We start from the raw sequence: 27568 nt of genomic DNA, 5'->3' as shown, positions 1-27568 counted from the left end.
ATACGGAACCTCACGGCGACGGCAGAAATCTGCTTTGGAGTGTCCATATAATTGCTATCGCAATAAAATGTTTGTTTAAATTTTATTTCCTGGAATCGTTTGTTTGAATAGCTGTCTCGTTCTTTCTGGTGTCGCGCTGCATTCTCTGGGTACGCTGCTCACGTCTGGACGCACATTGTCCGGTGGTCGTCTTGTACTGTCCTCTTTGCGCTAATGTTTACGTAACGTAGCGGCCGCAAGACCATTATCAATAGGTCGCGGCTGCGTGTTGAGGGGAACATAGACAAAGCGACAGAAGGATCGGCGCCCATGACGAGTTACCACCTCCTGCAATCGTTTCCGGCACTCGTATAGTACATTGAAGCGTGGCCTCTGAGATTCCCTTCCGTTGCTCCGAGAAAGCCGCCACTGCGGTGCTCTTGGGACGCTACCTAAACTTTCTTTCCTCAGTACGCCACACTGCTGGCAGCTGGCGTTCATTCGTGGCCTCTGAGATTAGGCACAGAACTACAGAAGCTACAGAACTACAGCTACAGAGTTCTGTAGAGTTCTACAGCTCTAGAGTTCTGTAGCTACAGAAAGCTACAGAACTCTAGAGGAAATGCTCCCCATAACTCCCATGCATGGTTTCGGTAACCGCAAAGGTGCCGCCATGCTACATCGATTTCATGGTCGCCAGCTGCTGAGGTGCCGGCCAACATCGCGATAGTGTAGAGCCTTAATCTGCCAATCCAGTTCAACGAAAGGCGGCAGCGTGCATCCGTATTACCAGTTGATCGTCGTATTCAGAAGATTTCCGAGGCCACTATTGACCATTTTCGCGGAGCAATTCGTTCTCGAGAAACGAGATGGCGCTTTCGGCGGCATGCCTCACGTTGCCTCAGCGAAAGCGCACGAATACGAAGCCATTACCGTTTCTGCCCTGTTTCTGCGCGATCATCTGTCGGAAATGCAACCGCGTTTTCGCTCACGCACTGTGCTCCATTCGTGCTACAAAATGTGGAGTGGTGTACTGAAGACGTGTGCAGTAGTTGGCTGCAAAAATAGTGGCTGGCAAATTAAGGAATGGAATGAATATGTGTGATCAAGTTCACGGGCGGTTGCTACATACGGACAGCCTGTGTTGCCGGCCGATCTCGATGCACGCCTTTCCTAACGGATACAAAACATCGCTCATCCGCCAGCGTTGTATCACTAATCTCCAAAGAAAAGACTTCAACTCCGGAACGTCGGTAAGAGTGAATACCGCTCGGTAAACAATGACAAAGGGAGTAGCGACGCTTGCTGGCATAGTAAGCTTTGCGCATGTTATCTACACACATCTACCCCAACTCGCACGCAAACTTACGCCCACTATATACGCGGTGATTCGCATATCGTAAACAACCAGCGTAGTGGTTGGCGCGTTGGAGCGGAAGCGTTAGTCCTCCAAAGCAAACGAAGGTGTCTCAGCCGAACACCAAGAAGCTTGTTAAAGAAATCAACGTATCCCAACAGAACTCCAAAGACGGACCCGTGCTTACACACCTATAACCAATCTGCAACAGATGATTCTAAATTTTATAATCAGAAACAATACAGACAGATATAGTATCAGGCACGTACATCCACCAAGCACATGGCTGCGTTGGGCAATGTCCTTTTCTTATAAGTTCGGAGAAACCGAATACGGCCCCAGCTTCGCTATAGGTGTTGCACTATTGCACTATAAGAGGCGAGTTTATCGTGTGCAGAAACAGTGAATTTCGGTAAATAAGAAAGGCTACTACCATCAGCATCATCGTCATTGACAGAAGAAAAAACCTGGATCCGCCCCTGTTTACATCCATTGTAAACACGTAGGCAACGGAGGCAGCTGAGGCAAGCAATGGACGCGTCATCACGTGATCAAACATGGCAGCGCCCACGGGATCGTCGCGAAAAGGGTAAACGACGGCGGTTACGCTACCCGCTGCTCCATCATTTTATTGCTAAGGTTTCTGAGATCAATATAGAGACATAAAAGTCACAGGAAAGACACAAAACGCCTATGCAAACCTATTTATTTATGCATTTATTTACTTATTCTTGCTGCTTCACTCGAAGTGCAAACAATAGCTCTCCCAAGAAACATAGAACGATGTAAAGAGAAAAAAAAGCGACGAAAAGAGAGACCGATCTAGTACATCGCGCGATATCCAAATTTCTTGCCCGCGAATACATGCAAAATTGCCGCGCGATTGGCCACTCGAGGCACATTGCGTGTATTGGCGGGTTCTTTCACGCTCGGAAAAACACTTATGTAGGACGTATTGAGCAACAGAAAGCTGTATCGGGAGTTTTTCATGTTGCTCTGCCATTTTCTCACTGACAATTTTTATCTAATTATAATATTTAAGAAGTTCAATAATTAAGAGTAATTATGTAATTAGGCGGCATGCAAAAAAATTAATTGAGTACCTCCAGACGACGGCAAACAACATTACCTTGGTTCCGTGCAGTTAGGTGGAATTTGCATATCTTGCAATCTTGGCGCCTGACAGTTCAGACACCATGTATATTGCGAATGCACTTTCATTTTAGCGATTCACCTTTGGAACAATCGTATCACACGAAAGGTTAACTCGCCAAAACTATTGTGGTCAAACGCTATTGTTTGAAGCTGCAACTAGCGGGAACAACAGCAGAAGCCATTTGTCGGGCAGGCACGCCCAGTTTGTGCCAGTGATACACAACTTTCTGAAAAGGAACACTACTGCGCAATGAAACATGGATGCGCCGAGATCTTCAGAGCAGTCTCGTTGGCATTCAGCCTCAACGGGGGAGGGGGGGGGGGGGTGGAGGGATTACGAATACCGTCACCAGAATTATATCCGCCGATGCTCGTCCTATACGAGCGTTCGCAGAACACTCGCACGCAAAAGAGTGACCACCACGCGAATATGTTGCATTGCTTACTGGGGTCGTCCTTGCGGGCCACCATGCCGCAATTTAGTCAAAGTTTGCAAAATGTGGCTTGTGCACCTCACAACGAGGCATCCAACTTAGGACAAGCACACACGACCACGATGAGCACAGTAGTAGTCGAAGAAGAGCCGCAAGTCATAGCTATCCGTCTCCAAGTAGCAAAGCGCGCGGAAGGTCTTTATAAAGCACGTTGTGAAGGTCCCCGGGCTTGAGAGACAACGCACGCAGTGACTGTTTCGGCTCGAAGATCACTCGTTCGAGACGCCGGCCGTGCCTCACGGCCGACACCTATCATCGTCGGCCGTGCCGGGCACAGTACTGTAGAAACTAAACACACCGCGTCGCCGCCGAATCTCACCGTCCGTCCGTAGGTTGTCGCTGGTCTGTACACGTTTGCCAAATGCTCACACGCTGAGGACAGCCCACTGCACAAGTATGGATTATTCCCCTATTGGCGATAGACCAGACTGCCCATGGCAGATGCCAACATTTTCTCAAACAACGCTAAATCTGGTCTATGGACGGCACAGTAGACGCATTCAATCCAGGACAAGGATAGCCGACCACGTGGAACGCAGTAATTCTCCATGAACAGTCGCAAGTCGTAACTGTCCGTTTCTAGGTGTCGAAGAACGGGTAGGGCTTTCATTACGTCGTGCAGGTCTTCGGGGTGGACTTCCGATTCACGTAGCGACATGTTCGTGTTCAAGGTCAGGTGTTCGAGACGCGAAAATGGTTGGTGTCGACCGTACCGGACGCAGTATTGTAGAAATTCGAAACACATGCTGTCGTGGACGAAGCGCGCGGTACGCAGCGTGTCGTGAGTGGCGGACAAGAATGCGTTCCAAGCGACCTTCAGGATGTTGATGTTCACGTCGATGTACTCGAGATTAGGGAAGGCGTCGCCGTCAACAAGCGTATCTTCTGCTGATACCACGCACCCTTCCAGCTTCAGGATTTTGAGCTTGGGACACAGCCTCGAGATTGTGGAGAGCCGCAGACCACCACAATTTTCGAGAGCCAGTTCTTCGAGCCGCGATAGTCTTCTGAGTGCATGCTGCAGTTCCGAATCCACGTCGGCAAGCGCTATGCAGGGATTGAGTTCCACCGTGAGGCTGCGGAGGTTACAGAATGCCGAGATCTTGGCGAGTGTGTCCAGCGATTCCACAACCACCTGCAATGTTGGAGCGTGTAACTACATTTTTCATTGTAAAATGCGGCTATTCAACACGATTTTCTCTATATATGACTGTTTCCATAAGGGACCTAATCGTCTAAGCTAGAACAAAAAAAATTACACCATCTTCCCGTAGGGGAACCCTGAGTAGTATGCGATGCAGCCATGGGGTCGACTCAAGGCAGTTTTATCGGCTGTATAAACTTGGACAAGCAGCAGCACCAGCAACGTGCAGAACTGTTGTCGGCGCCGTCGGCGTTTTGCCCGCGTTCTCACCGAACGCGCGCGGCGTTGGTGACTGTTGCCGGTGCCTCTGGGGCGCCTACCGTCGCGCCTCTAAGCTAAGCTGCTTCGCATTATCGCGCGCGGATCCGCAGGATGATAAGTGGTTCTTGAGGGAAAGGGAAAGGTTGATCCGCAGGTGTTGCCATTCGTTGCGCGATCCGGAGAGGAGAGGAGCGTCGGAGAGGAGAGGAGGAATGCCGAGAGGAGAGATGAGACAAAGAGAGGAGGGGGAGCAGGATGCGCATGCGCAGTAGGGGTGTGGTGCGGATGGATGGAGGGAGGGAGTGACATAGCCCCGACCATAAGATGCTTCGCATCTATAATAAGCGTCATTTTATTCTTCAATAAAATCACTACTAAAATTTCGAGGACGCTTCAGTTTCGCCTTTAAGGGTTTAACGAGATAGCATTCAAAGCACCCTGACTACTTCTCACGCTTCCCAGAAACTGCAGCTTAAACGGCTGGAGTGGGAGAGTACAAGTTGCGAAAATACCTGTTTACTGGGAAACGATGGCGGCGAACGCTATGCGCGAAGGCCAGGTTTCTGGTAGAAACGTGGCCTCTTGCGTGGGCCGATCTTCTCTTATTGTTTCGTACTTTTAATATTTCAGTCTGAGAAGATTTAACATAACGTATGCGCTGTCGGTGTTTTGTCTCATGACATTTGTTCGTGGGCCCGAGCACCCGATCCAAGCACCCGATTTTCTGCGACACGGGGCCTTAACGCTATCGCGTTGAAATGGTGGGTCACAAGTTTATAAAAAGGACAAAGTACCCTGCCATTACCTTTCGATTCAGCTGTAGTACAGACTCGAAACGCTGCCTCAACATTGATGTGAAAAGCAATGAGGAAATATTTTTGGTCAGCTTAAAGCATGTCAACCAGAAACTTGTACTACTGATCAAATGAAAATTAACCTTATGTTGAAAGTTCCCCGCGGAATTCTTACTCACAATGGCACCAATAATGAAGGAAGCTTCTTATATACGTTTGCGCATGCGATTAGATGACTTTTCATAAACGCTCTTTGAAGTTTATGTACATGATGTCAATTGGAACGAAAGTGAGATTGTGGCCACCGGAATAAACCTACGTGCTAAATTCAATCGCTAATTTATTGTCACCGAGACATCCCATAGGCCTCTTAAACCTACAGTCCGAATGGTAAATACCACTTACTTCGCCGCATGCCTAAAGAGGAAGTTGGTACAGCATCGTGGCGAAGAGTAAGCGCGAAGTTGGCACAGTAGTTTGAACACATAGGACACCACGTGATCATGTGTAGAGTTTTACGGGTGGATCTTTCTATTGTGTCCTAAACTTGTTTATTGTTGACGTTACGTACTCCCGAAGATGCGCTCTTACCTGCAAACTTTGGACGGACGAAAATATTCTTGCAGCAAGCGGTACGTCGACTGCTGTCATCGGGTTCATTGGATCCTCTGCCCGTCCACCTGACATGTTGTCAAGCAAACCGAGCCAGAGGTGGGTTAACTTCCTTGCTCTTCGATGCGCCGATGAGGTGGCCAAGCCATAAGGTCCCACGTAGCATTTTACGGCCCACCAGGAGTCGATGCGACGCAGCTAAAGAGGGATAAGACCAACATGAACAACACGTCATCATCATCGTTACCTATTCCATCCCGCCATCAGAAATCTCCAGACGTTCGTGAATCTTCTAAACCCATGCTAACCAATCTTTCTAATCCAATCGCTGCTGCTAATCATCTCCCTCCGTCGACTCTTTTCTCTTTCAATGTCACTGATCCCGTTAACAGAACACCGGCCACCTTACGTGCTGCGTTCAGACTGCACCTCCTATTCTTAAAGTGATATGAAAATTCAGCACTGCTAACAGACAAAGAACTAAGGGACATGTTTCAACAAGCCCCGACTGAGGGTTTAGTATAGGAAAAATGGTTAAATATGGAAGGCAAATGAGCACGCGCTTGTACGTGATTACAAAACCAAAAGGCACAACGAAACGATAAAGAACAGCCGGTGCAATATTTTGCTTCATGTAGCGTCTGCGACTGTTTTTTTTTTTTCTTCTTTTTTTGTGCAAGTTATTTTTCGACTTTTTCATTGAATTTTTCTGTCATTACACCCATGCGCACACATAACATTGATAATAATAGCGTCCTCGATCACCTTGCCCCGGGGTTGCCCCGAAACCAGAACGGTGCGCTGTGCACCGCGGTGGTGGCGCACTGCGGAGGGTCAACATCGAGGACAAAACTGCACCCCGTGCAGATGCTTGCATGCAGCGCCACTTTGCCCCTGGCGCGCAAAACGTGCGCAAAACGCGCTGCGCGCACATTTTATTGTTTGCAGGTGCAGAGCATCCGCGGCAAGCACTCTAACCTTGTCAAACTGCGTGCTCCGACATACCTGGTTACAAGCATACACCAATGGATTTTATAATTAATCGCAAGACACATAATGTGGCGATGTCGGCGGATGAAATGAACGATTTTATGGCGAGTAAATATTCGTTTTCAGCAACTCACGCGCGGGCAGTCGAGCGTATTGTCAGCAACACAGCGCGGTGCGCTTCCGCGGCCCGCTCTCAGCAAGTTCTATTAGCACAAAGATGGGGAGCCAAATAACCTCCTTACTCCGGTGTCGTCCAGGCACCTGACGACCCGTTCAACGAACCTGTCCACTTTCGACCGCTCTTCACCACATTGTTTTTGGACGAGGTCGATCAGCATGCCGTCTTCGCTGTCAGACGAACTTGAAAAAAACTCATCGATTGCGGCAACTAGCAGCGCTTCCTTTCTCATTGCCGACATCTCGACTAGTTAACTCCGTGCAACCGCAGTTATCGGGCCAGAGCGTGCACGGTTCCGCAGTCGACGGTGCGCGCGCGCGCCGCGCGTCCCGCAGTGCTTGCTGGGATTGCACCCCGGCGCACCGCCGATTTTCTCGGTGCGAGACGGGGCAACGGAAAACCGCCCCAACAGGGTGCGCTTCCGGTGATCGAGGATTAAAATCCCTATATAAGAAAAGTACCGCCATCCTTTGATAAACGCCGCTTCTCTCTCTCCTGTATCTCCGATTGGACGATGATAGCACGCGCTTTTCACTTCTTTATATTTTCTTTTTATCGCTTCAGAGCCATGTTGAAAGTCCTCTGCGCAGCCGCAGTCGCCGGCGGCAGCGGCGGCGCGCGCCCGGCCTGAAAGCTTCAACGTGGACTTTCTAGGTGCGCCACCTTCGACTTGGCTTTCGCAAGCAAAAAGTAAAGAAAAAAGAAAGCGCTTTAGGAGAGGAAGCGGCGGAGGAAAGAGTAGACGGCGGTACTTTTCTTATATAGGGATTTTATCGAGCATGGTTGGTGCGCGCCGGTGCGGGTGATCGAGGACGCTATAAGTTTTCACGAAACAGCAGGAACAGCGCCGTGGCCGATACCAGTCTTATCACAACACCGGCGCTATGAGCAACACCGGAAACGGCGTTGCCGACGCCGCACCATAGAGTAACATACGGATTACAAGAGTGGCCACTCCAGCCTAAAAGCGGCCGAGCTACGCTGCTTCATGCCGCCCGCTAGAGGGTAATACAACACTCGCTGTCTCCAAGAGAACGCGCGTACTAGTTATCTACTGTAGTAACTTTTCCAGTGCACTATACGTCTACTTGTCTATGTGGCTGTAGACGTAGACGTTATCAACGGGATCAGCCGGCCGTGAGCGGTGGATAAGACTAGTATATAGAATAAAGCATAACGCATCGCTACAAAATATCGGCCATGGTGTGATCAGGCAAGGCGACGCTATAAAAGATGTGCGATAACGTATGCGTGGTCTTTGCTGGGTTCGTCTGCCAGAACGTCTGTCTGCTTGGCTGCTGCTTGGTAAGAAGGCCTTCATTACGTTCTTTTTTTCCCTTCATTACTTTGCAAATTGCTTATGTATACTTGTCACTTCAGCCGTAAATTGACATTTGTCGCGTTGGGCTGTTCGGCGCAGAGAGCTTTTTTTGTGTTCTTAACTTCGCGCATGATGTTCGTGGATTGCTTCACATTGTGTAAGAAACAGCAATTTGGAATGCTGCGCAGCACGTTTGCGAGAAAATCGTTTCTTGGCGCGATAAACTGAGTCGGCACACGCCGGTATACGTAGTCTGAATTGAGTGCATGTGTGTGCAATTGTGCGAAAGAATGCAGTTATGCTTAGGATCGTTATTCGTGGTGTGCGCAGATTGCTTGAAGCCTTCGTTACGAGCGCAGTTAGAGAGAACTTGCGAATTGAGAAGAATGTTTGTAAGCTGTGGCTACGACGTATTCTGAATAAACACTCCTGCCTCAGTAAGGAATGCATGGCAACGAAGGTTGCTTTTTCTTTAGCTGCGGCAATTCCACGTGACACTTTTGGCGAAAGGGCGATGTGAAGTGCGTAGGTGAAAATTTGTGCGAAGGCGGGAGAGAGGACACAACCAATATTTTTTTTCAGGTCATGCCGTCCGTAGTCAAGTACTACGGGAATTACTGCTGTGTTGCGTGGTGCAGTAACAACGGCAGGACAGGGAAAGAGCGGGTTTGGCTGACAACTGCAGTGAGCAGCATTCATTCCTTGTTTACTATGCTTATTTACTATGCTTGTTTACTATGCAGCCCGAAACTACCACTTAATAAGAAAGGTAGATGTAGATGTAGAGCCTTGGAGTTTAGGCGTCAATGGACGAGCGTTGTTTTCCTCTTTAATGCTAATGCTGTCTTTCGCAGCTTTACTGTTCTGTGGGGTTTTTCATAATATCGCCTCTTTATTCCTTTTGTGAAATTTATTCTCAACATATGGCACCTGTATTGGCATGTCTTGCACTGTGCGGTGTAACCATCTTTCTGTGCTTGCGTTCATCGAACGTTGCGCAAAAAGAGTGTGCATGTGCTTACTTAGCATATGACTTGAAAATAAAATGTTTCGTCTCTTCCAACACTTGTCATGTTTATTTAAAATGTTTTCATAAACACACAGTGGCATCGTGTGCTTGCTGCTCTGGCGGTACAGCTTACACGAAGCTACTCGATGCATGCAAGCTAAAGAAATCGAAATATAGCCTCCGGGACGAACACTCGCACGGAAGCGATCTTGGAGGCCGTGTAATTGTTCTAATCACCAGAAAATAGCCTTCGAGATTAGTTTTTCTGCGGCCCCAGTCTCTGAGTCTGTGTAGATTCCACACACCCGCTAGGTGCGCTGCGAACCAAAATCGGCCGCAGGGGCCGATCAGAATTAATTCCAAGTGGATCCGCCTTACGAACTTCATGGCTACAATTTGTAAATTGCAATACGGGCCATCAGGTAATTAGTTAAAACTTAGTGAATTTCTGTTAATTATTCGATTATGTATTCCAATTTCTTGTGGAAGTAATGTCGGCCTCTTCGAGTAGACCAGCTCATGAACTAGAATTGTGCTATCTGCCGCAGGCAACCTTAAATCAATTTTGAAAGTGTTCCCTGAAACACCCTGGATATGTAGGCTGAGCAACGGGACATGGAGATCGCCATATCTTTGACGTTTGGACATTTAATGGCTAACTCTCAGGTTCGACGTAACGCGATTGGAATAACCGTTCGTACAGCACAGATGTGTATGATATTAGTGTGCGTACTAGATGTGCATAATGCAGCCACTGCACTACAGAAATTTGTAAGGTGGGTAGAGCCGAACATAAAATCTACGCTTTACGCATGCATCGCTATACTTACTGGTCGACCACGGCGGTTGTCCCACCGTCGAGTCCATGCAAAAGTATACAGCTGTTAAACGCAGCACTGGGAAGGTTTAAGTTGTTTGCGGATGACGTCGTTACTTACGTCAGGACACGTGCGTATAACAGCCAGCGTAGTTTCGGGGCTCATGCCGAGGAGGCCTTTGCACAGGCTTCCAATGTTGCCCACTAACTCCCTCAGTTGACATCGCTCAACCAGCGGTGCGGAGCGATCCCTGCAGGGCTCGTCCAATTCCAAGAGATGTAAGCAAAGATCGTGCGGCAAGCAAAGGACCTTCACGTTCGGGAACATGCGAATAAGTTTGTACACCTTGTCCCGGTTGTGCAGGATGCATATCTCCTGGGCATGTCGGAGCAGCTGTCTAGCGGCGCTAGCGTAGCGATCCGAGGAGTCGAAAGGCGCGCAACCGCAGAACAGAGCCTTCGGGATGATCGCCTCTCGAAGCAACGAGCTCTTCGCTGCGGAAACCAGAGATGTTTGGTTCGCAATGAGGAGGAGACTGTCATGGTCAGCGAACGAGAGCCCTCCGGGAACGGTCACGTCCGGTGGCCAAGCAGTTTCCAGTTTGAGCATGATGTGATCTTGGGCGAGCAGCAGGTCTTTGGGATCTCCGAACTCTCTCAACAGCTCCATTCTGCGGTACCTGTACTGTCAGTAATGCCTGGAAGTAACAAGAAAATGAGCTGGTATGTTACACGCAGCACATATCAACACAGTAAACCTCTCTTTTAACGGCTAATGGCTGGTATGTTACACGCAGCACATATCAACACAGTAAACCTCTCTTTAACGGCTTATATATTGCGCTATTGTATCTAGAAATAAACAATGTAAGCGAACTTGACAAAGCAGGAAGGCCAGCTTGATGGTGGTGAAGCGAGATGGAAAAGGTTGACTGATAATCAGAAAGACGTAAATCCGGTTGACACCCTACACTGGATGAGAGGTGTGCATAGAGAAAAAAAAATGAAAGAACCGAAGTAATGCACCAACCCTCCAAGAAAGCTCTGCAATATTAGTCATTTAAATGATTCGCTTGAACAGAGAAAGCAGAGCAGTTCCTTCATCGCTTTCTGGCGAAACGACAATGAAGCCGGTATCCGATTCTGCGGCTGCGGGGTCACCAACTCCAAAAAGGACCTGTAATCGAGAAGGGCTAGCATGCTCGAGTGACCACCTCTGAGTTCTGTCGTGAGGTCAATGGTCAATACTAAGTGAGACAGTTTGCTTGCTGACGCAGTCGTCACAGGAAGCACTGCCGATCGTTTTGATGAGAAGAGCGAAAAAGTTTATAAAAGCTACACCAAGCAACGGTCGACGAAGAACATTTCATTCAGTCACGGATACTCCAGATGGGACGCGAAGTCGGAGAAGGTCCTCACGATGTAAACAGTGAGCTGGAATCTTGGCGTGTTGTACAACCATGCAGCATCGTGTACGAGAATTCCGAGAATTAGGGCACAAAGCATCAAATATGATTCTCAAAGTAAGCGAATAGCTTTAGGTGACTGCACAAATCAAACGAACACGCTCGAATTAATTCCTAGGTACAATCTAACGCCTCTACCACGAACGCCTTTACAGCAAAACGACCTGGATAACGAAGGATTAATTATGTCCCGGCCGTTTTCCTCTCTTTTATACGTACTGTCAGACGCCTCTATAACGTATTGCTTGGGGCTTCCAAAATCATTCGTCATACTTTTTTGTAAAGGTCGCGCGCCACACAGCTCACAATATAACCGGGACAGAATTGTTCTTTCGTTATGCAGGTAATTTGGTTGCAGAGGCGTTCGTTGTAGAGGCGCTAGACTTTATTGCGAACGCCTCTACGACGAAGACCACTACAACGAATTTGCCGGCACAACGAAGGAATGTAAGCATAGGTCGGCAGGGTGGGAGAATACTCACTCACAGTCACTCACACACTACTCACCCACGTTCACACTCACCTCCACTCACACTCAATGGCAGTGACTCGCACTCACCTCCACTCACATGTACTCACTCGCACTCACGTCCTTGAAATGAGTGCGAGTGTGAGTGAGCGAACTCATGAGTGTGCCGACCTAGGTCGCTCACAATTCGTGTATATTCATAACGAAGCTTCCAATTTAGCACCTGTTACACCGGGAGTGCGCCAAGGCAGTGTTTTGGGCCCAGTTTTATTTTTAATATACATAAACGATTTGCCTTCCCCATTACATGGTAACATACGTCTCTGACGATTGCGCTTCGTAGCGCGAAATTAATTGCAGTGATGATCACCATATACAAAATTCTACCTTTTCTTGGTGTCAGGAGTGGCAGATGACTCTAAATGCCCAAAAATCTGTAACGCTAACAGCAAGTAGAAAGAAACCTATATCTGATTTTAGTTACATTATTAAGGACACACTTCTAACTGGTGTATTTATTATTTAGGTGTCACTTTAACACACGCTCTCCGATCGCAAACCCATGTTAACAACATAACCTCAAGTGGAAATGCATGTACATGCTGAGCACTAAAGCGACTCTTCTTTCTGAGAAGATGCCTTCGTCTTGTGCCCCCAGATACAAGTCTGCTGGCCTACAAAATGCTTGATAGACCTCTGCTGGAGTACGCCAATATTGTTTGGTTTCGGCACACAAAATAACTCATTGTAAGAATGCAGGGGATCCAGAGGAAGGTAATAAGGTTATTTTATAATAAATCCAAGTTCACGCATTCGTCGCGGAATTATTAAGAAGGGCTGATTTATTAGCACCGCAAAGTAGGGCAATACTAGCACGACTAAAGCTTTTGTTTCAATTTATTCATGGTGCCATAAACATTGACACATCCGTACTAAGTTCTTCGAATCGTTCTAGGTCAACACGCCACAAGCACTCTCGAACACGTAATAAATACACCTTTAACCCAAATTGCTTTAAATACTCATATTTCCTTTACACAATTAGAAAACCGAATGAGCTTAGTCCATCCGTTACTAACGTTTTATGTTTAAACAACTTCGTAACTTCGAGCTTGAACAGCGTTCGCTCGGAGCTTGCCCCCTCGGGCGTTGATCATCGAGGAGGGAACGGCAGGCAGACAAGACGACGTAAAACACGCTGGTTTAATACATCGCAACGGGCGAGCGAACGTGGAGAGACAGAGCAACGTAGTGCATGACAGCAAGTACAAAAGTTAGACGCAGAGTTCTTATCAACAGCGCAGCGCGCTATCTCTTTCTATCCCATCCGGGGTTTTGTCTTCACACCACTGGAGTCTGGAACAGACAATCCCAATGTGTCTTTACGCTTTTAAGGATGCATTGGCAGTATTTGTGTACTCACGCGTTGCGCGCCGTGCATTCTTTATTTTATGACAAAAAAAAAGCTATTGCGTTGCACGCGCATAAAAAAAAAGCGCGCCGGGCACAGGCAAACGCAAACAGAAAAAAAAAAAAAAAAAAAAAACTGGTGCGCACGGCGTGGGGGGCGGGGGAGTTGGTAGCGAGCCGAACAAGTCGGTACAATAATAAAAACAAACACAACAACAAAAAAAGCTATGGAGAGGGGCTGCCGCCCGGCTGCTGTTGCCACGACGACGTAAACCACCATGTACGCCGCCATTTTGATAAAGTATCGTCCGCCTATAACTGAAGGGCTTGGCGCTAGCGTCGAAAAGAGCGATTGCATTAACTCGACCAATGGGAGCCATGCGGAGATTCACACGGCGGTCTGGAACGTATAGTAGGTTATATTACACAGTTTTAGTACTACGTACGATGCGTACGAAACGGCGTTGCGTATCTCGCGCAGGTACGTGGGGAGCCTCACGTTCTACTCTCGTGGTTCTCGTTTGTTCGGGAGAGCGCGAGACAAAGAGTAAAAAAAGAGCGCGAGACAAAAGGCGCAGTAGGTTTACGTACCTAGGCGTTTCCTTGTACTAAAAGCGCTGTCGTGACACGCGCTGCCAAGTGCCGCAGAGCGCCTGCGTGCTGCGTACGAATCATCTTGCCCGCAGTACTAAAACTCCGGAACCAACACCACCTGGAACGCGAGACACGGTCGGGTCCAATCAGGAACGCAGGCGCAAGATCGGACCATAAATGGGCACAAGCCTCTCTTGCGCCCACATGCAAGCACCAGGCGCCAACTTGTCGCGTCGGCAGACGGGGAGAAGGGGTGAGCCTCCGCAGGAAGAGCAGGCGCCGCTGATGCACACACGCACGTACACACACAGCTCGCGTGACGGGCGTGACTTCCAACGGTCATGTCTCGCCGACTCGTCGGCGCCTCTCTAAAGAGGAGGAACCTGACGCCTCCCGGCACTTTGGCCAGGCCCCGGAAACTCTCGAGTTCACCAAATGGCCACAGAGGGCGAAAAATCAACCACGGCGCGTTCCAGCCTAAGCGCGCAAGTGGAGCTACTGTAATTTGGTCGAATACTTTAGTTTGTATTTTTTCTGCTAGGGGCGCTCAACACGACTCAATATTTGAGCTATTAATGTACATATAATAACCGACAAACACAATTACAGTGTCACTTTTTTACAAAATAAGGAGTCTATTGTTTTTATTGGACTTCTGTTATTAAAGTCCGTGCTTTGTTACTTGAATAAAGGTTTTGAGGCCTCACTGACATGTGATTAGCGGCAGCCCACTGGTATCGATTGCAGTCTGTGCCGTTTATCGATTCAAATTGTACGGCGGTTATATTTGCGAACGGGGTGGTCGTTTCCTTTGCGCAGCATCACGCTGGTTCATTTTAATTAGATATCAATAATACCTCAGCCAGTTTATGCGTCCAACATTCGATAGCTGCCACCAAGCGAACGTGTTTAAAGACGGTGAACTTTCTCAGCTGCGGCGTTTCACTGGCGGCTGCATGCACGGCTTCCGCTGTTTGTGATCTGCCGCGTCTGGCCGTGTTGCGTCTGGTTGCTCGAAAAAAGAAAAAGTGCTGGCCAGCACGAAAATTCATCGCTGGAACCGAGCACAGTCTGCTTGAAGACTACAGCGGATTAACCTTGCAGCCGGTGAGTAAAAAAGCAGTGCTTCGCATTTTCAACTTTGAATTTCTTTGCATGCGAGGCAAATAAAGCCGATTCCTGTCGTCATCTCTTAAAAGTAGAAAATAGTAATAATTCTAAAGTTATTGCCCTTCCAAAGCAATTCAAACGAGGCTCTTGCTACTTTGCCAAGTTGCTAAAATTGCTAACATGAGTACAGCATAAATAAAAGTTTTGGCTGTTTCTGCATAAATGATACACCGCGTTAAATTCACTGCACATTAGTGACAAGTGTACTTCCGGTGATACAGTTAGATTAACTGCATTTGAGACATAATAAAATGACTGTTTATTACTAGTATCTGGCAGAAACAATTGTCATCTAATCGAGACTTGACTAAGCACAGCCCACACAAGGACACCACTGAAAGAAATGCACACTCAAAACAGTGTTGTGTGTGTGTGTTTGTGCATTTTTCTGTCATGAAGTGTTTCGTGCACTGTTCTCTGTCATACATGAATCACAAACTCACGCACACTCCCAGCATAGTAATTGAGGCTCTTTTTTCTTTCGACTCCAGCCTCCAAGACGCTGCTCATATTTGGACTCATCCCTTTGGACTCTATTGTCTCTGGACATAGAAGGCAACTGTGAACGTGTCTCCACTGGAAGTAACATCAAGGGCCAGAATCCTCACAGGGTATGTTTCTGAACACTTCCAACTAGAACGGTGATTTTTCTTCATTTATGGGACTAACTTTTGTTTCACCATTTTTTGTTTACATGTGTGTCATGGCTTTGTCATTTCTCTTTTCAGGAAAACGGACAAAAGAGAGATTATTGGTCTGCAAGCTGCCCACACTAAGCCACAAGATGCTCAACTCTCACCACAATGACAACAGGTCCTCTTGAACTACGTGCCTCACTATGAAATGTTTGGAAGTTTACCAGATAGAGAGGTGTGAGCCCTATTAGGAAAACAGCAGTCTACAGTTCTGTATCATACTGAGCGGGAATGAGAAATTTGACATACAAGCTTAGTTGCTTTTAAGGGCGCTTTATGACAATCGGAGAAGTAACATGTTCAGTCCCAACTTGTTTCTTTTGCAGTCATTATAGCCATGACGATCAGAACAGAAACAATGTAGCAAGCTCCTACTTGCTAATGCACAAACTCTGTCATCTGCTCTTTGCAAATCAATTTGACGGGCATTAGTACCACGAATTATCACATGCTCCCTCACAACGATAATTTGTTACATGAAAATGCAAAGAATTTTAAAATGATCAAAAGCGCTTAATGCAATTTTAAGGAAATGACACTTCATGTTGAGTGAAACTCATTTTATTTTTTGCTTAAAGTACCCTCAGGGCCACAGGTATTAAAGAGGGGAGTGGTTACAAAGTAGTAGAGTAAAACAAACACGTGCAGTGAGTTCTTGTAACATAATGATTCTCCTGATTATACAATGTTAGCTAATTTTTTGCAAAAAAGTTTGTTATCTGTGATGGCTACGATACTTGGTGGTTCCATTTCTGAGACGTACGGGGCATGAAAGAAAGACTTCGTGTTCCATAAATCATTTCCTACCTTACTGCGATGATCGACACAGTTTCAAATGCACTGAGGGCGCAGTATGAAGTCGTCATGAAGTGTGGTGCGATAGAAAATTTTATGAAATAGCAAAAGATGGCCGACTTTGCGGCGATTAGCTAGTGGAATGAGTGCTAGGCCAGTTTACATTGAAGTTATACTCGTGGTATGGTAATAATTAGAAATAAAAGTATAGTTATTTTGTACTAGTTCAAGTGAAGTAATAAGATTAACACGACTGGGATCCCATATTGCAGATGCATATTCAAGTTTCCAGCGAATTAGTCTTGTAAAGCTGTAGTTCTAAAGTAGACGGTGCTTTGGAAAGGTTGCGCCATAAGTACCCGAGCATGTGATTAGCACTGCTAATGACGTACTCTATATTATTGGTCCAATTTAAGTTATTTATATGACATGACAAAATCTAAGGGAACGTTAGCATGGCAACTGCTAGGATTAGAAATGCGCATGATTTTAGATTTGTTTACTACAAGAGGCTCATATACAGTTTGCATGAAATCAATAACTAGGCTAGTACTGCACCATAAGAGATAGCTAGAAAAGGCAAGCTCACACAACCGGCCAGCCTATTTCACACTTCACAAACTTGAGAAATCACTAAAAGCAAATTTTCTGTCTCTTCAAACAGCAGATGACAAAACCTGTGCACAGTGTGCTCCCAAAAATATTTTGAAATGTACTCGCAGAATAAGTTCAGCTTAACATTCAGCTAATCAACAGTGAACGAGCAAGGGGAACCTCAGCGTGGGAACTTGTCTTCGTCTCGGCCCTCACAAATATGTTTGCTTGGTGAAACGTTGGCTTCAAGCTGAGGCCTCCCTTGGTCACCTCTGTTACTCAACTGAAGTGTTCATCTCCTTGCAACCTCTTTGCTGTGTTTGAATACCTATACCGAGATTCTTTTTCAACATGAAACCACAAATTCCATTTTCCAAGGATCTGTGAGAATTAATTGGGCTTGCTTATATGTTGATTTAATGTCCTTGTTTATTCACACAATATTTCTAGAAGTCCTTGTAAGCACTGCTGTCTCCATAACGTTCCTTGGTTTCCCTACGAGTACTCCACTTGTGTCAAAGCCTTTGCTGCCGCACCTGAACACTAAATGCGCAGCAGAAAAATATCAAGAGCAGAAAATGTGATGTAAATTTCGCATAACGCCCCCCTCCTACACTTCGTGCCTCTCGCCAATGTGTTATGAGAGCAATGAGACATTGCATGCAGCTCGAGCTTATCTTGCTGACAGTACATTTTTGCCGAGTAACTTTTTGTGTTCCTTTCTTTAATCTATCGGAAATCGTCGAACGCAGAGAATATAAAACGTCAAGCAGCACTGTACGCAATACAAGTACGAGGGCAGCTCGGCATAAATATCACTGTCTGAACCTTCGTTCTCCCTGCTATACGGCACGCCGAACACGATGATAAAACTTCGCTCGATTTCAGCTTTGGGTCCCAATAAATAGATGGTTATCTGTGTTTCTGTACGTTGTAAACTCAGTGACGGACAACATTAAGTCCACCTGAGCTGTACGAAAATTGTGATCATGTACTGCCTCATTCATCATTGACAATAAACAATGTGAGCTTACTTGTTTCAAGTGTTTTATTGCCAGTTGAGGCCTCTCGGTCACCTGGCGACATAATGAAGATATCTGTAGTCATGTTAGAGTACAGTACACACGAATACCTCCCCGAAAGCGGTAACAAAACGCCCCAAACCAGCGAGCGAGCAGCGCGACCAGCCCTACGAACCGCTACCGTAGCGGCCATATTGCTCACTACCTAATGATGATGACATTAGTTTCGATTCTGCCAGCGCCATCTCTCGGTCGCTTACTTTAGTTCACAACGCCACCGCTACGCTTATTTTCGTTGCACTGTGGAAGGTACAGTTTCCCTTCTCTAAGTTTGTATGGGTGTTCTGTGCTTTGGCGCCGTCTGCAAAGGTCTTCACATGCCCGATTTTGAATGTCTCTGCGCGTTGCGCTCGCGCTAACGGTTGCCACACAAGCGAAGCGTAACATTAGCTATGGTGGAAATGAATGGACATGCTGTGCAGTGTCTGAGAACAATGTTTTCAAAATTCGTATCGGGATTTTGGTTGAATAATCTGATCGCATGATCGCGCATCCTGTCATTGCATTTCTCGCGATTTCTATTTTTGTTTACTCATACCAAGCTTATTGCTACTAATAATTTCATGTATTAATTCAGCTAGTGTTATAGTGCTTTCCATGTATAAATTACTTGCTTGCGCTTTCGTATTTATGTGTATGCCCTCCTAGCAACGATCTCGGGTGAGATCGGCAGTACCCGCCGGGGTAGCTCAGTCAGCTAAGGCGTTGCGCTGCTGAGCTCGAGATCGCGGGATCGAATCCCGGCCGCGGCGGCCGCATTTCGATGGAGGCGAAATGCAAAAACGCCCGTGTGCTTGCGTTGTAGTGCACGTTAAAGAACCCCAGGTGGTCGAAATTATTCCGGAGCCCTCCACTACGGCGTGCCTCATAATCAGAACTGGTTTTGGCACGTAAAACCCCAGAAAGAAGAAGAAGAAGAGATCGGCAGTATTCGTAGAAAATAAATAAACGCTACGCCACTTCCGTTCGCGTGCTTGAGTGCATTTAATCCACGTTATTTTCGCTGCAGGAAATATTTTTCCACTCTTGGCCCGCCAAACAACGAGAAGGATTCTGCGGGAGAGCCATTCGCACAATAAATGCCAAGAACACGTCAAAACTGTGGAACAATACAGCAATGTAGTACGCGCAAGATGGACAGGGTTGGAGAAAGCGACCTGGCTTCAAAACACTTCCGACTGGCTGTAGACAGCCTACACAACGCGACAAAAAAAAAAACAAAAAAACGCAGATACCCTCCTGAAATGCACCAAAATCACGAGCTTCGGTCAGGTTAACAGCACTCTCGTTGTTTCTAAAGTATTACACAATATAAAATACGGTGAAAATCCATGCGCAAACAGCAGAACATATTGTCTCAACTCACGCCTCCCGACCAAGCGCCGGAACTGGGAGGGCGAGTGGCACGTGAAGACAGGAAGCCGCGTCGCGAGGAGTGGAGGGTGAAGTGCTATGTCGCTATGATTAGTTTTTAGAGCCCTGAAGAAACTAGTGAATTGGAACATTTTGCAGATTTTATTTAACTTTGCTACCAAAGATTTTTTTTTTCTGGGGGGGGGGGGGGGGGAATCACAAACATGGTGAACAACCCAGAATACCTGTAATCCTAGAATTTAGACCAGTGGACACCTTAAAGTGAGAATAATAAAATGCGCCGTCTATTGGCTGTTGTGTTTGTGTTGTCTTTTGAGACGTCGATCTCTTGTGGCTTTAGTAGTATCTCTGATGGGCTCGAGGACACGTGTGCGATACCCGGCCGCGGCCGCCGCATTTCGATGGGGCCGTAATGCCAGAACCCCAGGAGTCCAAAGTTAATCCGGAGTCCTCCACGGCGGCGTGCCTCTTAATCATATCCTATAGCTTTGGCAAGTTAACCCCGCAAATTATTATTTGCGGGGTTAACTTGCTATTAACCCGCGCGCGCGTCGAGGCAACAACAACCACGGCCATCCGTGGAAACGAGCCCACTAAATGATGAAAGGGGGCCAACGTCGACCAACACCGCGGGAACCGCGTCGAGCTCGGTTTCCCTAAAGCCCCTCCATACGCGTTTTCACCGGCCAAGTGGCGCGTGGATGGAGGGGCTTTAGGTTTCCCAGATGGCCACGCAGATTCAAGAAAGCGGTGGCGAGGGTGCGACATTGGAGGCGGGCCCGGTGGAATGTTGCGTCAACATGGGAGGGATATTTCGACCGATTCGACGGTTGTGATTGGCCGAAATACCGTCACCAGATTCCCTACTCAGGTTTCCTAGGGAAGACGGCGGTATTAGAAGCGGAGACCTGTGATGCAGTGGTGGTTCTGAAGTGTCCTGATGTGAACTCCGACGTTTAATATGATCCTGATGGAGTGGGCTTCCGTACCATGGGCCAGTGTAAATAATGTAAATTAAACCCTTTTTCCTTCATTCCTATTACCGGACAGTACGTACTCATCAATGGGCTTGGTGGATTCCTGGCCCAAACGCCACCTGTAGTAGTAGGTTCTTGATTTTAATACGCGACCCGACCTGAAGCCCCTTCAAAAATGCAGCCGGTTTCTCCCAAGCAGCTTCTTTCGTCGGCGGGGCTGCCAGAGGTAGAATATACGTCGCTTCGACGACACTGTTTCGGCCCCTAGGCGAAACAGAGGCTGTCGTCTCCGGGGCGCGGAGTTTGTAAAAACGTCATGATAGCGCCTGGAGCTCCAGCTCACCGATATAGCATGGTCAGAGTCCGTGAACACGTCATGTAGCACCTTCCTATACGAGTATGTGTGCATTGTGCATGTGTGCCTGAATATGTGTGCAAAGTAGTGCAAAACTTTTGGGATGGGTCAGGAGATTAACACCCCCCCAGCCAGCCTCCTCTCTTGCTACGCGTGCCATCACCGGAAAATGACTTGGTCGAGCTCCAGCGGCGTGCACGTCAGCCCGAGTCGTCAAGATGGCTATTGGCTTTTGTTTCTCGCGGGGCCATAATAATGACGAATACAGCAATAGTGGCGCTGCAACAGCTGGGTGACTTAAGTGAGAACGACGATGACCCAAATCTCGCTTTGCCCGACGTTCAACGCTGGTCGCTTCACTGTTTTTAATAAATAGCGTTACTGCCCCAACCTTAATCTGCCGTTTGTCAGTGACAGACGTGTGCATGCTTGCCGCCCATGCTCGCTAAACTCCCCTTCGTTCGGATTCAGCCAGGAGAGCGGGAAATAGTGGGAGAGATTGACTGTCCCTATACTTACTCACCCATTTAACGCCGAAACAGACATAAAAGGGAGAAGAAAGCGGTATCTATCATTGCATCTTCGCTTTTTGTGCGTATATGCGAGCGTGCGTGTCTGGTACCCTGTGCTAACTTGGCTAGTCCCTCTTCCGCTCTGCCTGTTTGTCGGAGCCTGTACGTGTACGTCTAAGAGGGACGGAGGAAAAAATGAACAGCCGTTCCATCCTCTGAAGGCGGATGACCAGCTAAGCTGTAGCTAATCACACAGGATTCAGCGTCTTCACTCAGTGGAAGTCATGGCAAAATTTGCCGGTCATGATTTGGATATGTCTGCCATAAGCGCTCCAGCCTATCTATATTCTAAGGTGTATTAAAAATATAACCGCTCAATTCGCTATACATTGTCTCACTCATGCATTAAATTTGGATTGTTACGACCTTAGTGAGTGGTCTCTACCTTGGTGTGCACAATCTACTAGCGCAATAAGTAATCACAATGTGCTTCCATTTTTTCGCAAGCAAGATGAACCGATGCTTGTTATCGCTCAAGCACCCATCACGTTCACACTCACAAGCACTCACTCATGTTCACACTCACCTGCACTCACAGGCAGTCACTCACGTTCACACTCACATCGATTAACTCACAAGCACTCACCACGTTCACACTCATTTCCAATCACACTCACTGGCACTCAGTCGCACGCACTTCTACTCATTTGCACTCACGCCTTTTGAAATGAGTGCAAGTGACTAAGTGAACTCATAAGTGAGTGTGCCGACCTACGAATTTAGGCGTCCCCAACGGCTATGTTCTTCACAAAGAACGGCCACTTCGTTTTACGGAAGTGCTTAGCCTGCGCTATTGTGAATCGTACGGTGCACGACCTTTACAACGAAGTGGCCTGTATAGCGCAGGATTTTGGAGATTCCGGGCAATTCGTTATAAAGGTGTTTGACTGTATAGTGCTGAAGTGGATATTAGTGTTTGATCATGACGACACAACTTATCACCGACTTGCTTGGTAGGCGTCACGACAGGGTGACGACAGCGGCGGCTGGACGATGGCTTCGCAACGTTCAAGCGAAGCTGTGGAAAGCCGGCAAGATCAAACTGCGCACCTCCACAAGAGACGCGCAGTCGAGCACGGATTTTGGCTTAGAAAGCGCCCCGCAGCCTTCAGCCTAAGCGATACGTATGGGCACGCGGGACAACGCCACCACGTACCACATTCTTTAAGCCTTTGGAAGCCACGGAAGCTCTGCGCGACAGCACGTGCGTATCAAAGAGCTAGTTGGCGCTGGACTCTCCGACCAACGACGTCTGGAGACACCAGCGCCGTTCCTGCTCCACCGATGGCCTACTCTCTGTCCGGTGGCTCCACCGCCGCATTAGCACTCCCCTCCTTCATACGATACTACTTTCTCCTCAGGCTCAGTCTAGCAGCGGAGAAAGCCCGGCCGCCAACCACGAACACGGGGGAAAGAGACAAACAAAGCAATTAGTTTTAAATACAGTCCGCAGCTCTTCCCGAACGGCGAAGATTTGATTGCGACGGAAGCTATGAAGATGCGATAAATAACGCTCGTATTTTATGGGCGTTTCAATACAGTGTGTTTCAGCGAACGCATTCAAAAACTTTTAAAGTTGCCTGTGGCAGATGGGACAGTTCTAGTTCATGAGCTCGTCTACTCGAAGAGGCGGACATGTAAAAAAAAAATGAAACGCATAATCGATTAATTAATAAAAAATCAGTAATTGTTTTTAACTAATCACCTGATGGCCCATATTGCAATATACAAATTCTAGCCGTGGAGTTCGCAAGGCGAGGATCCACTTGGAACGAATTCTCAGGATAACACCAGCTTCGAGATAATTCCCGAACTTTGCGGAGAAATGCACTGGCGTTCCACTAACTTTCTTAACAAGACGCCGTTTTGCGCACTGAAGCACAATAGTAACTGCTCTAGCTTCAGTTTCTGAAGCAACACACCACAACATGCTCTCGCTTCAGTTCCTGGCACGAGCATTGTGCGCGCACATTAGCGTTACTGCTGGGGACCGGTGGGCGTACCACAACATACACCGGTCGGAGCATGACAGACATTGAACGCCAAGCTAAATACATCTAATCGTTTGTTTGGGTGCTGACAAACACTGACGGTTTTGCGTCGGTCCCATATGGGGCAATACCGATATTAGTGATGCTACTGCAGACTTATGATTTGGAGCAATTTTTGGAGCATCAGAAATTTCATTTTGGAGCACTTTGGAGCAGGCAATTTGGCATTTTGGAGCAGCTTGGAGCAGCTGATTTTTCACATCCTGAAGTATTTCGAAAAAGCGAGTTGCAATTTACATTCAATTACCTGAATAATTGTTATGTTCTCATGAGAAGCTTCATAAACATTTCCATCTATTGCAGATATCGTGGAGAAAAAAATGCACTTGTGTGCATGCGACACACAGACACAAATTCATATCATTTCGTATATTGCTAGTTTTCCCAGATGTCATCGGTAATATCCAGAAACAGAAATGATGGACACATTGGCGGCACGCAGTTATTATAACCACGTCATGCTGCGCTTCAAACAAGCTACTAGTTGCGTTTCCAGAGTAGATAACGTCCGCCGATGAATCGCCAATTAACCTTGAAGCCGCGAGCCTCGGCAGAAACCGCACTTTGCCGTCGAGCCGCCTTGCAAGGCAGACGCCGCGTCAGCGCCGTGCGTGGCACTGCTAAAGTCACTGGAACCTGGAACTTTGAAAGTACCGCAACCGCCGGAGCGAGCGCAGGCAACACTGCGCGGAAAAGACGAGCAGCTCTTTCTAGGTTTCTAGGCTTGCTACAGTGAAGAACAGCACGATGGCTGCCGCAGTGGGCCCTGTGAAATCCACAAACAAAACCGCATTTCGTTTAGCTAGATACGATGTAAATTACAGGTACAGTAGCCGACGGATTTTTCGGACTCCAAAAATTCGGACTTGTTGGATATTCCGGACTTCATAGATGTGCCGGCACGATTCCCACAGAGCTAATGCATTTTCGCGAGCGATTTTTCAGACGAATCTAGGAGCCAATGTTCTATTTTCCGGACTAAATCGCTCGCTCCGAGCCACGCTACCCGATCTTGGAGGCCGCCATGTTGGATTTTCCGCTGGCTTGGCTTCCAGTGCCCTCCTGTATAGCCTTCAAGATCAATGCACGCACGCTATCCCCTCGTCTCCGAGGCCATGCCCGCACTTCCTTGGCCGCCAAAACGTTCTAGAAAGCTGCACTTGCTTTTCTTTTTTTTTTTTTCTTTTTTTCTTCTTTCTTTTGTTCAGTCCGTACGCTGTGTGCGGGTGAAAGCTTGCGAGGGTCAGCCAGCAACCGCAATTTATTCTCATGCACGCTAGAGAGGAAGGCGGCCGGAGCCGCGCGCGGACTTCGTTCGCTCGCGGGGCACGGGGAGAATGCGGCGGAGACGGTGGGGAGTTGCATTCTGCTCTTGCGGCTGCCGACGGAGCTGCCGCGCAGGCACCGTATCTTGAAAGCGATCTACTATGTGACCGAAGTGTGCGCCCGCGATCTGCGATGGGTCCAAAGGGCGTGCGCCGAGTGCCACTAGCTTCGTATGCGCCGTTTTTCTTTTCTTTTTTTTCGACGTTCGCGTTGAAGCGAGAGAATAGACAGCGCGAAGGTCAATCTGCCCGCGGTCATCGAGCGAGATGTGTTCATGTAACCTGTGCGCGCGTGACACAGTGCTTATTTAGTTAGTAAGCGCATATTTACAACTTTATACGGCCGATAAAACTAACATCGTGACTTCGTATCGCTGTCTATTAATTGGCTATCGCAATGATGCTCCGCCTTTTGGGCGAAAGTGCGACATTTTTCTGAAGCCGCTCTAAGCCTCACAATTTTTTCCTCTTTGGGGGGGGGGGGGGGGGGGGGGAGTTTTTCGGACTGTTCGGTGTTTCGGACTGCTCGATTTTTCAGTCCCCGCGAAGTCCGGAAAATCGGTCGGCTACTGCAGTCGGAAAGTGAAGCATTCAACTGTGCGCCACCCGTTCTAAATGCAAAGCGATCCCGATGCTCGTGTGTCACACAATATTTTTTTTTCGGATGACTAGGTATCAAGCGCTGCCACAAAATCGTTTATACACGTAGATATTATCGCTTTCTAACGTGGCTACTGATTTAACCGCGCACGAAATGTTTCATACAGATCTATTTCTACGAAAATAAACGGTCCTTGACTGCACTACAAGAAAAGGGATGCTACAACAGAATTAACCAAGTCGTGTTCGTGTTGTTTTAAACACACGAGAAAATCTATATTTTAATTTTTAACATTGACAGGTCGATCGATCTTTATTGCAATGGTTTTCTCACTACACTTTGTTATTTTTGACACAGCCGCCCGTATTCCGTCGCTCTTCGAGCCACATTTTGCTCGGTTCTGCATATTTCTGAGCATCTCCTCGCTTTGTTTACTCAAGGCAAACCGCAGTCTTCAAAGCAAATGCGCGAAGAAGCTTTTCCATCACACTATGGCATTTAGGGAGTTCGATGAAATACCGCAAGGAGCTTCTCAGCTTTGCGATATCAACAAGTTCACCAAGTGGGAGTGAACTTGTCGCTCTTTATCCGGTGCAGCCCTTTCCGCTTCACTGGTATCGCAAAAAGCATTTTCCCGGACTCCCGGCGGTTGCTGCACCCGAACGTGCACCCGGGCATTTCCTTTCGTTTTGTTTTAAATCTACGAAAGTTACATATAAACTAAATTATACAAAATGCAAAATCTGACGTCGTTGATGACTCGTACGCGCGGCGTGTGCGAGCGATGTCTGTCTGCTTCGCGGCTTAGATCCGCCATCTATAGTGGAAAGTGATCACCTGACGGCAACTGACCAATCGGCGGCGCGGCGGCTAATTAGAGAAAAGGGCTGCGGTACTTTCCAGGTTCCAGTGACCTTAATTGGGACGTACGCGCTAGAGCTTTCTCGTCTCCTGTTTGCAGCTAAGGTTGCAACTAAGGCTCGCCCTATCGTCACGTTGAACGTTTTAATTCCCCGGTGGTGCAATTGGCGATAGACGTCGTCAAATCCGAGACTGTTTGGCGCAGTTAGGCGCAATTTTCGTCGATTGTATCAGGACGGCGCAGTAAATCCCAATTGGCGCACTTTGGCGCAGGAGTGGAATCACTGCGATATGTAACGCCGGTAGCGCCCCAACCAGCGTTCCTCATCGCGCCAGCTTTGCGACACGCCTGATTCCGACCAGGGCGCTCTTCTTGCCGCAGAACAGAACTGGCCTCGCCTGCTGCGTCGCCTCCTGTCATCTTCCGCGTATTGTTAAAAGAGCGTGTGAGAAGCTGAAGTGCAACGCTAACACTTGCTACTGCTTTCAATGCTTCACCTTCGGGCGACATTGCTAGATACTGTTTTTTTTACAAGCATGCGAGCAAATAGTCGACGACGTTTGCAGTGTCTTCCCAATTATTAAACAATAAATAAATAAATCAGTCAATCAATCGACTAATATACCGACGCGGACCGGGAGAGTGGCATGGCAGCCATGACACGCGCTCGGCTCATCATACGAACGGACTGGTTCGTGATTGACAAAAAAAAAAAAGGCAAGCAAGGACTTACCGTTTCTATACGGTGCCAAGCGCGAGCAGCCACGTATCACAGTCGACCACTAAATTCTACTGGATTCGCAGTCTTGAACTGTGATAGACTTCGGGAGCAAACAAGCCAACGACTGTGTAACTCCATGTGCTAATTACATTGGCAGTGACAATACACTGGCACTGCTGAAAGTGACGTTCGAGATTAGTATCCACTCCGAACAGTCAAATTCGCACAAGCCCCGAAGCCAGACGAAGCCACCGGGAGCAAACGACGCTAAATCAGAAACTATAGAAGCAAGCGGGCGAAGCAGATTGGAAACCTTCGGCATTTGCGTACTATCACTTCACTCG

The 27568-nt window shown here is 47.6% G+C and overlaps 1 protein-coding gene across 1 annotated transcript; it reads right to left on the bottom strand.

Moving 5' to 3' along the window:
- Positions 1 to 1310: 1310 nt before the first annotated feature.
- LOC125940184 (uncharacterized) lies at positions 1311 to 27519 on the bottom strand. The gene is made up of 4 exons (XM_049655975.1): positions 27237 to 27519; positions 10233 to 10809; positions 5776 to 5994; positions 1311 to 4120 (listed from the first exon to the last, which is right to left on the bottom strand). The coding sequence occupies exons 2-4, from the start codon at positions 10779 to 10781 to the stop codon at positions 3395 to 3397; spliced, it is 1494 nt and encodes a 497-aa protein (XP_049511932.1). The 5' UTR covers positions 10782 to 10809; positions 27237 to 27519; the 3' UTR covers positions 1311 to 3394.
- Positions 27520 to 27568: the final 49 nt, after the last annotated feature.

The sequence above is a fragment of the Dermacentor silvarum genome, chromosome 9, assembly GCF_013339745.2.
Source record: "Dermacentor silvarum isolate Dsil-2018 chromosome 9, BIME_Dsil_1.4, whole genome shotgun sequence".
In the NCBI taxonomy this organism is placed as follows: Eukaryota; Metazoa; Arthropoda; class Arachnida; order Ixodida; family Ixodidae; genus Dermacentor; species Dermacentor silvarum.
The sequence above is the reverse complement of the archived record's forward strand: the minus strand, read 5'-3'. Positions and strand labels throughout refer to the sequence as shown.